Source organism: Hippocampus bargibanti, linkage group LG22 (genome assembly GCF_051943395.1).
Source record: "Hippocampus bargibanti isolate YZ-2025 linkage group LG22, ASM5194339v1, whole genome shotgun sequence".
Lineage (NCBI taxonomy): Eukaryota > Metazoa > Chordata > Actinopteri > Syngnathiformes > Syngnathidae > Hippocampus > Hippocampus bargibanti.
In genome coordinates this window covers 3831498-3842195 of record NC_142755.1, presented here as the reverse complement: position 1 = coordinate 3842195, position 10698 = coordinate 3831498, and the positions used below count along the sequence as shown (strand labels likewise).

General features: G+C 42.3%; 2 protein-coding genes across 2 annotated transcripts; one reads left to right on the top strand and one right to left on the bottom strand.

Annotated features, from left to right (window-relative positions):
- Positions 1-267: 267 nt before the first annotated feature.
- On the bottom strand, positions 268-6468 carry abcd2 (ATP binding cassette subfamily D member 2). Its single transcript, XM_088989218.1, has 10 exons — positions 5340-6468; positions 5055-5235; positions 4855-4974; positions 3685-3849; positions 3526-3620; positions 3220-3365; positions 2743-2888; positions 2046-2130; positions 1848-1973; positions 268-1766 (listed from the first exon to the last, which is right to left on the bottom strand). Exons 1-10 carry the CDS (start codon positions 6264-6266, stop codon positions 1562-1564), a joined length of 2196 nt encoding a protein of 731 aa, XP_088845344.1. The 5' UTR covers positions 6267-6468; the 3' UTR covers positions 268-1561.
- A 198-nt stretch (positions 6469-6666) lies between these two features.
- redic1 (regulator of DNA class I crossover intermediates 1) lies at positions 6667-10691 on the top strand. The gene is made up of 15 exons (XM_088988945.1): positions 6667-6901; positions 6974-7013; positions 7097-7244; positions 7321-7453; positions 7814-7868; positions 8444-8549; positions 8614-8702; positions 8764-8858; positions 8926-9083; positions 9160-9232; positions 9292-9325; positions 9656-9680; positions 9744-9829; positions 9970-10309; positions 10378-10691. Exons 1-15 carry the CDS (start codon positions 6879-6881, stop codon positions 10554-10556), a joined length of 1584 nt encoding a protein of 527 aa, XP_088845071.1. The 5' UTR covers positions 6667-6878; the 3' UTR covers positions 10557-10691.
- Positions 10692-10698: the final 7 nt, after the last annotated feature.

Here is a 10698-nt window from a genome sequence, read left to right as displayed (position 1 = left end):
TGAAATACTCTTTTTTTTCGGAATTTATTCAGTCAGCATCCAGACTGGGTCATTTTCGACACGATGTCAACTATGTTGTTGCAATGGAAACCATGTGTAAGGCTTTATCGTATTAATACTTAATATAAAAAAAAACAGATACCCTCATATGATCGCAATGAAGCTCAAAGTGGCATGAAAAAAATAAATCACATTGTGTGGGAAATTAAAAGTGGCAGCTGATAAATATCCTGTGCGGGGGCAGCATTTGCTGTTTTTTGTGTGAAATTCACAGGTTTTTAGGATGCTACTGATTGTCCCTCATAGCTAGCAATATGGGATTATTATAACACTTTTTGGGGGGGACGGTTTTTGTCCCTGGTTTGTAGTAGGTGTGTGAAGCCTTCTGGGAAATCCAGCTTCCTGGAACTAAAAGTCAAATTGACTGCAGTGGGGTCAGATTGAGTTGAAATAAAATGGGGGCGGGATGACATTTTGTGCTAAAAGGGTGACAGTTGGTTATATATGTATACAAGCTTTTACTTTCAGAATTTATCCCCCACTTTTTGAAAGATTTTTAAGGTTTGACCTATCACAGAAAAGAGATTTACAATCTTCAATCGGTGGCGCCTGGACATGTTTTGCAAACTGGATCTCTGGACTCAGCAAGAGAGGGGCCTCTTTCGGGCATTGTGTTTGTTCGGTGAACCCCCCAAAAAAAAGGCCCTCGTTCACAGGGTTAAGAGCTGCGGCATTTAATCACCACCCATAATAGGATAAAGCATTTTTTCCCTCTTCTGTGCAAAGTTTACAGTGCGAAAATGACTCCTTGAATCAAATTGTTATAAAAAAAAACTACAATTAAAGTGCTATGTTAAAAGAAAATATCAATGGAGAAAAGTGTTACCTTTTACTCTTAGCTGTGCTCTTTTCTGTCGCTTAAAGCAGTGGTTCTCAAAGTGGCATTCGGATTAACCCCCGGGGGTGTCGGCAAGCTGTCGCTGGGGGGCTGATGCAAAAAAGTGTAATAAAATGATGTCATATTATTGAAAAAAAAAGCAACAAAAAAAAGTCAATTATGTCTCTTTCCTACCTTACCTTGGTGTCAATCATCTTTGCACAAATAAAAACTTTCATTTTAAAACACAAGGTTTATCGTTCTTGAAATTAAATCCTTTTTTTAAATTAGATTTGTATATCTTTTTGATCATATAAAATTGCTAGTTTGCCTTATCAGAAGGTTATTTCAAGTCAAATTCATTGTTTTTGTGCTCAAGCCATAGCCATGTCTAATATCAAATATTGCTTTGGAGCCATTTTGCTGGAATGGAAGGAAAAAAAATGAGGGGACTACTAAAAAAATAAAAAATCATAAAAATAACATGATCATATCATGCCTTTTGAATTTGGGGGGTACACACGGAGTTCGTGTTGCTGTTCAAATTACAAAGTGCCGACACGGAACAACCCCTTTGTTGGCTTTTTGATCAAAAAAAAAACGACTTTTGTTCATGTTTAAACGAAATTTAAAATGCAGTGCCGGAGAAAGAAGCGATGGTCAAAAACCAATCTCCATCTCATCTTATGGACGGACGCTTCTGAGCACCGAGTCGTCTCCCAGGATCTTGCAGAGCTCGTTGAGGCGCTGCTGCATTTCGGGGATGCCGGCTAGCTGGTTCTCCAGACGTTGCTTCTCCTCGGTGAGCGAAAGGCGAGTGGCCGTGTCCAGTTGCTCGAAGCGCCAGCCGCCTTCGCCGTCGAATTGGAGCAAATGCGTGTGGTACTTCCTGTTGGGAAAAAAAAAAAAAAAAACGAAAGTGAGTTGCGAGCGGATTGAAAAATGAGGACTTATTTTTATTTTTTTTTACCAGAGCGAGGGTCTGTGCGTGATGGACAGCAGGGAAATGTCAGCGTCTTTAGCGGCTTGGAAAATTTTACCCTCCACGTCGATGCTCACGGCGCTGGTGCACTCATCCAATAGGGCGTATTTCGGCCTGATAATAAAAATCAATAATGGCGTACATTGTGTAGTATTTTATTTTGAAAGATATGAAGAGTGTCCTTACTTGTGGTAAAACATGCGAGCCATGCCCATGCGTTGCTTCTCGCCTCCGGATAGCACGTCCTTCCAATCCAGCTCGGCATCCCAGCCTAACGGTGGGAAACGACGATGACGAAAAAAGCCATTTTTGTTTGGGAATTTTACAAATGTTTATAATATCGCATAATCCATTCGAGGACTTTGGTCACGCCGCGGCCCGATTTCACGTCAAATCCACCAGCTGCGCTAAGCCGTGCATTATTCCGAAACAATCGGAAAATGGACGTTATTTAACTCATTCACTGCCAGACGATGTGCAAAAACGTATCCACTCCAAGTGCCAGGGTTTTTGTCATTGTCACTTGAATTCCAGGACCCACAGAATATTGAGCTTTCGGACTACAAACACATTCATTTTAGCATAAAAAAACTCTTTTCTTTCATCAGAAAAAAACAGTTAATTCCTAAGTTATATGGGTCTGGAGTTATATGAGCTTGAAATGAGGGCAGCTGTGCAAAATACAATGCAATACATACATATTGGTTTATATAGCGCTTGAAATGCGGAAAAAGCAAAAACATTACCAGAGGCTATAGCCAGCGCTTTATCAGCACCCAAGCATGTGAAAAACCAAAACCCGAACACATTCGGTAATGGCGCTCTACGTCTTACTTTCAATTCCAGAATAAATATGTGAATGGCAGTGAATGAGTTCAATCACCTCCTTCCCTGGTGACGATGTGGTTGAGGTTGACGATGTCCAAAATGGCTTCCAGGTCCTTGTCGCCGAGGCCTCTGGCGGCCATGCCTTCCGCCGAATCGGGATAGATCACCTGGTCTCGCAGGGAGCCCATTGACATGTAGGGCCTGCAGGCAGGAAAGGGGGAGAAAGGAGAAAGAAAAATAATACTTTTCTTAAAATGTCTTACTCACCCACCTGGGGCAAATAACAGGGGGGAGGGTAGATTACAAGCTCAAACAAAAGATGGCGTCATGGTCGATTCATTCATGCGCAAAGTTGGTTCAATATTTATTTGAGGGATCCTGTTACAATGGTATCAACCGCTGAGAGGTTCGCCATGAAGGTCCTCACTACAGCTCAAAACAGGAAGGTGTGTGTGCGTGAATATTTGTGTGTGTGTGTGTGTGTGTGTGTGTGTGTGTGTGTGTGTGTGTGTGTGTGTGTGTGTTTGTGTACCTCTGCGGTATGTAGAACATATGTTGAGGGGAGGGTTTGTGGAGACGGCCGCCATATACGGGCCACAAACCGCTCAGGATGCGGAATAGGGAGCTTTTGCCGCACCCGTTAGGGCCCGTGATCAATAAATGCATGCCTTCGTCTACCTGAAAAGCAAAATCATATTTGTGGTTTGCACATTCATGTAGAATGCCGCAGGGTAGTATTTTAGAACAGCGTAATAGCGCTTGGACTCGTACCCATAACGCCTATTCCTTAATTTGTTATTGAGCATTGAATGACATGGTGGCTATTCTCCAATCTTACCTTAACATTCAGGCTAGAAACGACGACGTCCCCGTTCGGTGTGATTATAGGAACATTTTCACACACAATACCATTGTCCACGTCAATCACTTCACCTGACATGAGAAAGGAAGGTTAAGAAAAGGTGCTTTGAAAGCACCCCCACCCAAGATTTGTAACCTTTAATTTCCAGCGGGCCGTCAATATGCATATCTGGCTTGCTTTTCTTCTCGCCTCCATTGGCGGCGGCGAGCGATGAACGCTTGTAAACGCCCTTTTGGACATCCTCGAATACCACAAACATGTTGTGGACTCGCGCCGTGTAGCCTGCCAGCTCTGTGACCTGACAGAAGGGGCAGGGGAAAGGGGTAAATGACCCTTTTGTGGTAAATATTAGTGCGACCCATAGATCATAAGGTTCAAATTTATGAATGGGGCTATGTTGGTTGAGTGTTGCCTGGAGATCTTTATTGAAACATGAAATAATACTACAACTATGTTGTATTTTACTCGAATTAGCTTGGTTGGATTTTTCAGACCAAAATAAAATGCTTTTGTCCCCCCCCAAAAAATAAATACATTTAAAAAACAGTTACTACTGTTGCACACGACACTTCCACCATGACATTATTTTCTCTGAGTGCCGATTCAGCTGCATGCGGCAAGATGTCAAAAGCTCTTTGTTGACTCAGCTTGATTCTCTTTGAAACAAAGATCTGCAGCTCGGTGGACGCCACGTGACGGCCGGATGACTCGGGAGAGACGTAACGGTTATGAAACGTCCGAGATTTTACGTTTCTTAATCGTCTGGAAGGATGCGGAATCAAGGATCAACAGATGGAGGATTATGCATATGTGAGGTTAAGCCCGTGGGAAGGAGCAGCGGCCATTTTAATAAGGAAAAAAAATGTCAAATCATTTGCCTTTTTACGCTGTACAGATGCTCCCCAACTTACAAACGAGGTACGTTCCGAACGGTCGTTTGTAAGGTGAATTTGTTTGTAAGTTGCTTCAGCGCTATATTTTGTATGGAATGTATTTTTAAGGCGTGTATAAGTAACCTGTATTGATTTTTACTGAAACATAAACATTGAATAAAATATATGCTCTATAAAGATATGTACATGTGTTCAACTGGAGAGAATACTACACGTTACTACAAAAATGTTCGTATGTAACTCAAATGTTTGTTTGTAAGTAGGGGAGCGTCTGTAATTCAAAGCCATGCGCCTTTGAAACCACATGAGATGAGCCATTGCGATGATCCAGCCCTTCATGTAATGCACTGAACATAAATAGTACATGATACAACTGCAAAATACCATAATACTATATTGAATAATCAATCCTCTTTGTAAGAGGACATGATCCTCTCAATGGCGTCCGCTCCAGAAGCCAAAAGATTCCGAGCGGTAGTGAACGCCTCCGTCCTTTCGCTCACCCTCCTATGTGGATGCCCGTCAGCCGTTTCTGGAAAATAATTTTTGATGATATCGTAATCATAATGTAGAGAAAGATTAAATAAAAGACAGATATGATGTTTTCAATACCGCTGTCGGCGAAACCAGTGGCGGTGATGATGGGCACGGCAACCATGACGAGGCCACAGCCGCTCCATACGTATTTCATGAGGAACTGTTCGATCATGATGTACCACAATCGCTTGGAGAGGATCAGGTTCATCTGTTCGGCCAGCGCCCGGTAACACTTCTGGAGCTGGCGCATCTCCACCTTGTGTATGGTAATGGAGTCTTATTATGTGACTTTTAAGTTATACTTTAGTTCATTTTTTTTCACCACTTCACCCATTAACAGATTTTTTTACTGTGACATACCTCATGTCCCCTGTAGAAGGCGATTTCCTCCGCATTGGCGATAATCCTGGAGTGCATATAGCGCAGGTATCCCTTCCTGTGTGCCTCCTCGGCCACCAGCTTCCCAAATTTAGGAGAACATGCCCGAAGGACCTTGGCGGTGACAAAAACAGCCAACCCGGCTAGCAGCGTGGGCCCGCTGGCGTTGGCGTCCTTGGACCGAGCCGTCCGGATGAGCGTGTAGGAAGTGAGTATCACGTCCAAGATGGGTTTGGTGAGGTTGGAGTAAAGATGGGCTACCGACTGGGAAAACATCAGCACGTCCTCCGTGAGGGACTGGTCCGGATTGGCCAGCCTACCGTCCATGTTGCTGACTCTGTAGTAGGTCTGGTCGGTGAAGTAGGTCTGGTAGGCATGGTTTACAAGGCGGGTGCGGAACGCCAGGGCCAGCTTGCATTCCAAGAAACGGATGGCGCTGTTGACAAACGTGGCTGGGATGGCGATAAGGAGCCATTTGATGAGTTGGATGACGAAGCTTCTTGGTTCCTTTTCCACGATGGTTTTCACTATTTTGCCGTCCAAGGTAGCCACATATATGGACAGGAATGTCCTGGAGACAAGAGCTATAGAGTGTAAGGAGAGCAAAGCGAGCTCCTTGGACAACAACTTGGGGAAAAGGATTTTGGCAAGTTCCAGGATCTGCGTGAAGAATTCGGCGTTGACCCCGGGGGACGCCTTTGATGGATTCGCGGTGTCAACGCGGGATTTGAAACGACATACAGACCCGTTTTCATCCTGTCTGCCGGCTTTCTTTTTCGAAAGTTGCCCGGAGATGACCGGGTAGAGGGTTTTGACGCTGTAGGCAGCAGCGGCGAGAAAGACAGCTCGTTTAGCTAAAGCCGTGCGGTCCCATTTCACTTTGGACGCCGCATGAAGGATATTGGACATTTTTAGCACGTTAGTCTGCTTTTATGGCGGTCCCCAAACTCCCATCACCTTAAATCCACTCACAGCGTCGACGTGAGAAGGTAGATAGATCATAGACGGCCACGGTGACACGAAAAATTAATTTAAAAACGGTTCGAAGACGTACCGCTACATCTCGCTCTGAAGCTTAACCCGACATATAGGCGACATGTTACACTTCCGGGGTTTCCTTTCAGAATAAAGCAAGCGCCACTCATGATGAATGTTAACGATTTTATATTAACATTGCTCGTCTTTCGACGTGATGATTTCCGCCTCTCGTGATTGGTCGCGTCATACACGACCGCCTATCATTTATAACGTTATATAAATTAATATTTAATGATATTTAATGATATTTAACACGGCGTAAGAGAAAAGCCGAAAGGAAAAGAAGAAGAAGAAGACTAAAGTTCTTTTAGTACATCATTAGAATGTTATAATATATTAATTGGTTGTTGAATTCTTAACAATTCCGAATACCGTAAAATCGAGTGTCCGTTGCCTCACAGGTTTATCGAACTTAAAAATTGTTAAGCTAGCAGTGAAAATAATTTCTTTTTTCGATATTTTTTGTCAAATATTTTGTCGAAAATGAACTGGGTTGGCGGGTCGAGGTAAAATAATTCATTATTCATCGAAACTGTATTCACTTGCGCCGTTTCTTGCTAAACGTACATTCCATACAGGAACCGGCTTATGATGAAAAATGATACGAAAAAGCAACGAGTAAGACCGTCTACCCGGGCACTTTGACACATTATACGTATTTTCATCTTAGTTTAATCCTATTTATGTCTTGCCCCTGTCAGGAATTCTTTGAGAAGAGGAGAATGCAAAATAAACTGAAAAACATGGAAATTGCCACACCTTCATCCCCTAAAGTCAGTTCCATCGTCAGTATGGACCTTGTGACATTGTTTGTGGTCAACCAGATAGCTGCAAAGAAAGAGCTGAAAGGTTTGCTGCTGAGCCGTATGTACACATGTATTAATATAATATTGGCCCTGCTCTATTATACTGTGATGCCTTTCAGATCCTCCCCAAGTGTCAGTTTTGGCCTCCAAAGGAGGAGGGAAGAAGTGGAGTGGTAACAAATCCTTGGTACTCCCCATGAGCCCCGGTTCTCCATCTCAGCTGTGTCTGGTTGAGAGCCAACCTCAGAGCAGGTAGGAATAAAAGGGGGCTGAAAAAAGTTGTTTTGATCAAAGGCCGCATCGTAATTTCGGGGCGGAGGTTATAGCATTGAAAGTACATAGTGTAGATAGATAGATATCATCTTGCAATCTCGAGTTAGACACCTTTGCCCTACATCCACTGAATAGCAATGGGAATTGCCTCATCAGATTTCAATTTGGTTATCACACTCCTAAGTAATCACGTCCCTTTTACAGAGCCATCAAAATTCAGTGACATGTCAAGTCACCCCTGAATCGTTTTGTTTTTCCAGAGGCTATTCAAAACTAATTAATCAGGGCAAACTTAATGCTCAGTCCCACTGCACACCTTAACCTCTCCTATTGTTTTAGATTTGAAGGCGTTCAGACGAAAAAGATTGTCCCACAAGCTTTCAAGATCCGGCCAGTAAGTAACAAAGCCATCTGGTTTAGATCAGGGGAACATTGAACATAGATGGTACATCATTCAAAAGAAAACAGCAATTTTAATAAAGGCCATAAATTGCCGTGAAGTTAATTTTATGGCAAGGTAACCAAAATAATCCAGATATTATTTTTTGTAACCACACCTAGGTTCATCTTAGCCCCCAAAATGTTTATTTTTGGGCGTTTTGCCTTTTTTTTTTGGTGCAAAAGCATACCAAATATAAATACAGTAAAGTCTCGTTATATCGATATTCAAGGGAGTCCGAAAAAATATCGATATAACTGGGACTATCGATATATCCGATATCGATATAACGAGACTTTACTGTATAGTGGTTTGACACCATCTTGTGACCAAAGAGGTGTGTTGCATTCGGTGGCTTGATAGATGGCGTCGTATGCTGTAAAATAGTACTTTGCCGCCATCTTGTGGCATTTACATAGCAGTTTTTTTAAATATAGAAAAAAAAAACACAAAAGTGGCAGAAAGCGATATAAAATCGGTTGTTAAGGAACTAAAATACTTTAAAAATATATATATATTTCTTACTTCAGCTGTCACCAGTTGTAGAGTGCTCCTTTTCGGACAACAGTGCAGCCGACTACCTGCCTCCTACATCGGAACCCTTCAGCCCTTTTTCATCCCCGTCCTCCTCCTCGGGTGCGTGTCCTAGAATTTTAACAATGGAGAAACTAGAAATTAATTATTAGATTTTTCCCTGCAGGGAGAATCTTTCCACAGGGACCGCAGAGTCAGTCACTTCCTGGTTGGTCTATGACACATTGGGATACATCGAGTCAGGATCGAAATATGGTATATTCAATAAAATATCAAAAATTGGATAAATATAGCATTGATTGATAATCCACTGTAGTTTCAGCCTTTTTTTGAGCCCAAGGGGAATCCAGAAGACATCGTGTGGTCTTCAAATCCGGCCACACCCTCGGCAGCTTTCTTTGGAATCCCAGAGTATGAGCAATTTAACCAGTTAAGACACATTTGAAATAATATAGACTAATATTTTTGGTCCTCACAGTACACCCACACATTACCCAAGATCTGAAGACAACTTCCTTAGCAGTTTGTCTCAAATGGAGCCCACCCTGGACTTCACTCTTAACCACGCTGGGAATGAGAATCAATTTGAAGAGGACATATTTCCAGGACTTATTCATGGCGAATATGAAAATAATGGTTTAAAACACAGCAATAATTTACCATGGCTTTATTTTAGGAGCAAAGAGAGATAATTACTTTCTCTACCCCTTAGCTCTTCATTTTGGGAGTGAAAAAACAAAATCGTATCTCAATGACGAAATTTCCATCCAAGCTTCGACCCCACAGTAGGTAATATGATCCAACCACATGCATATTGAAGTTTTAACACATTTATTTTATCCAGAATTGTCCCTGAGTCAAAGTCAATTGGAGTACAGGTAAGCTGAGAAACACCACCACCTGGTGGTGAACCTTAGGTTTAACACTAGATGACTGTAATAAACTACAATACAACACAAACGCCTTTAAACTACAGTAAAGTCTCGTTATATCGATACGGTTATATCGATACTATTTCTATGCACGCACGGAGAAAATTACATGCAAACAGGGTCGGATATATCGATTGTCCCTGTTATATCAATATTTTTCGGACTCCCTTGAATAGCGATATAACGAGACTTTACTGTATTTTTTGTCAAGGGATGAATTAAAGGATGAAGTCATGGTACCACCATATTAAAATAAAGCATTTAATTCCTTCACAGCTCCCCAATTCCAGTCTGAACTTCTGTAAGTGCATCCTCCCATCCTCCATTTGTTATGCAAATGCTAATGCTACACTTTGTTCTCCAGCATATCCGGAATTCCCGATAAACAGTCGTGGGTGTTCCCCGAGTTCCTCTTGCAAGAGGCCATACCCGATTTCGGTCTTTGGTGATGTAAGTTACTAATTTGTTACTGTTTAGGTTAAGTAATATGATGTATTGTATTGTAATAATGAACATGCTAGCCTGTTCTTCTCAATATAATTTGATTTGATATATCATGACTTATGACTTATTTTCCCATGATTCATAAGGTTGAAGAATGCCGTTATCCGCTGGGATTTCTCGAAAGCCGAACGCCGTCCGACAACCCGCAAATGTGCCACTGCAAGAAAACACCCAGTGACAAAATGGATGTAGGAACTCAAACCATCCACCAGCCCACCTCACAGAAATCCGATGTCGCCATTCAGTGCAGTTTGCTCTCAGATGCTTCTCCACCTGTTAGGTCGCTACAGCTTGGCCGCCCAGAATCTCCCCTAGAGAGCGAAACAAGATCACCTCTGTGGAAAAAGAAAAATTCCAACCTTTTGAGCATTTTGAACACAATTCGGCAGAATCACAGCAGAATGAGTTCACAGTTGCCCCTTCAGAGTAAAAGCAGTCAATGAACAGCACTAAGCGACAATATTATGACGCCACTAAATACATCATTTTCGTAGGTATGCAGCAGATCCCCTTGGAAGAACCCCGTGGAGATGAAACAAGGGAGCAAAATATCACCGGCATCGGGACGGAGGGAGAATCTCACTGGGAAATAGCCGACATTTTGATCCCGCCCAAGCAGAGGAACGAGATTCTTCAAGTTAAAGTTCTACCTTGTGAAGGGCGAATTCAGTGAATCCTGAAAAGTAAGCGTAAAGTACGTGAAGAAAAGAGATGTTGATGCCCAAAGTATTTAGTTTGAAATTAACTACCATAAGACCCCCACGAGTGCGCTTGTTACTTGTTGTGCAGTGGTTGCCATGGGAACGTATTGTAAA

Excerpts from the sequence above, each read along its gene's own strand:
- redic1 (XM_088988945.1), top strand. The coding sequence starts at position 6,879 with ATGAACTGGGTTGGCGGGTCGAG. Across the intron at positions 7,869-8,443 it reads AAGCTTTCAAGATCCGGCCA|CTGTCACCAGTTGTAGAGTG; the intron begins GTAAGTAACAAA and ends TTCTTACTTCAG. Across the intron at positions 9,681-9,743 it reads CAATTCCAGTCTGAACTTCT|CATATCCGGAATTCCCGATA; the intron begins GTAAGTGCATCC and ends TTTGTTCTCCAG.
- abcd2 (XM_088989218.1), bottom strand. The coding sequence starts at position 6,266 with ATGTCCAATATCCTTCATGCGGCGTCCAAAGTGAAATGGGACCGCACG. Across the intron at positions 3,621-3,684 it reads CGGCCCGCTGGAAATTAAAG|GTGAAGTGATTGACGTGGAC; the intron begins GTTACAAATCTT and ends TTCTCATGTCAG. Across the intron at positions 2,889-3,219 it reads ATGTTCTACATACCGCAGAG|GCCCTACATGTCAATGGGCT; the intron begins GTACACAAACAC and ends TCCTGCCTGCAG.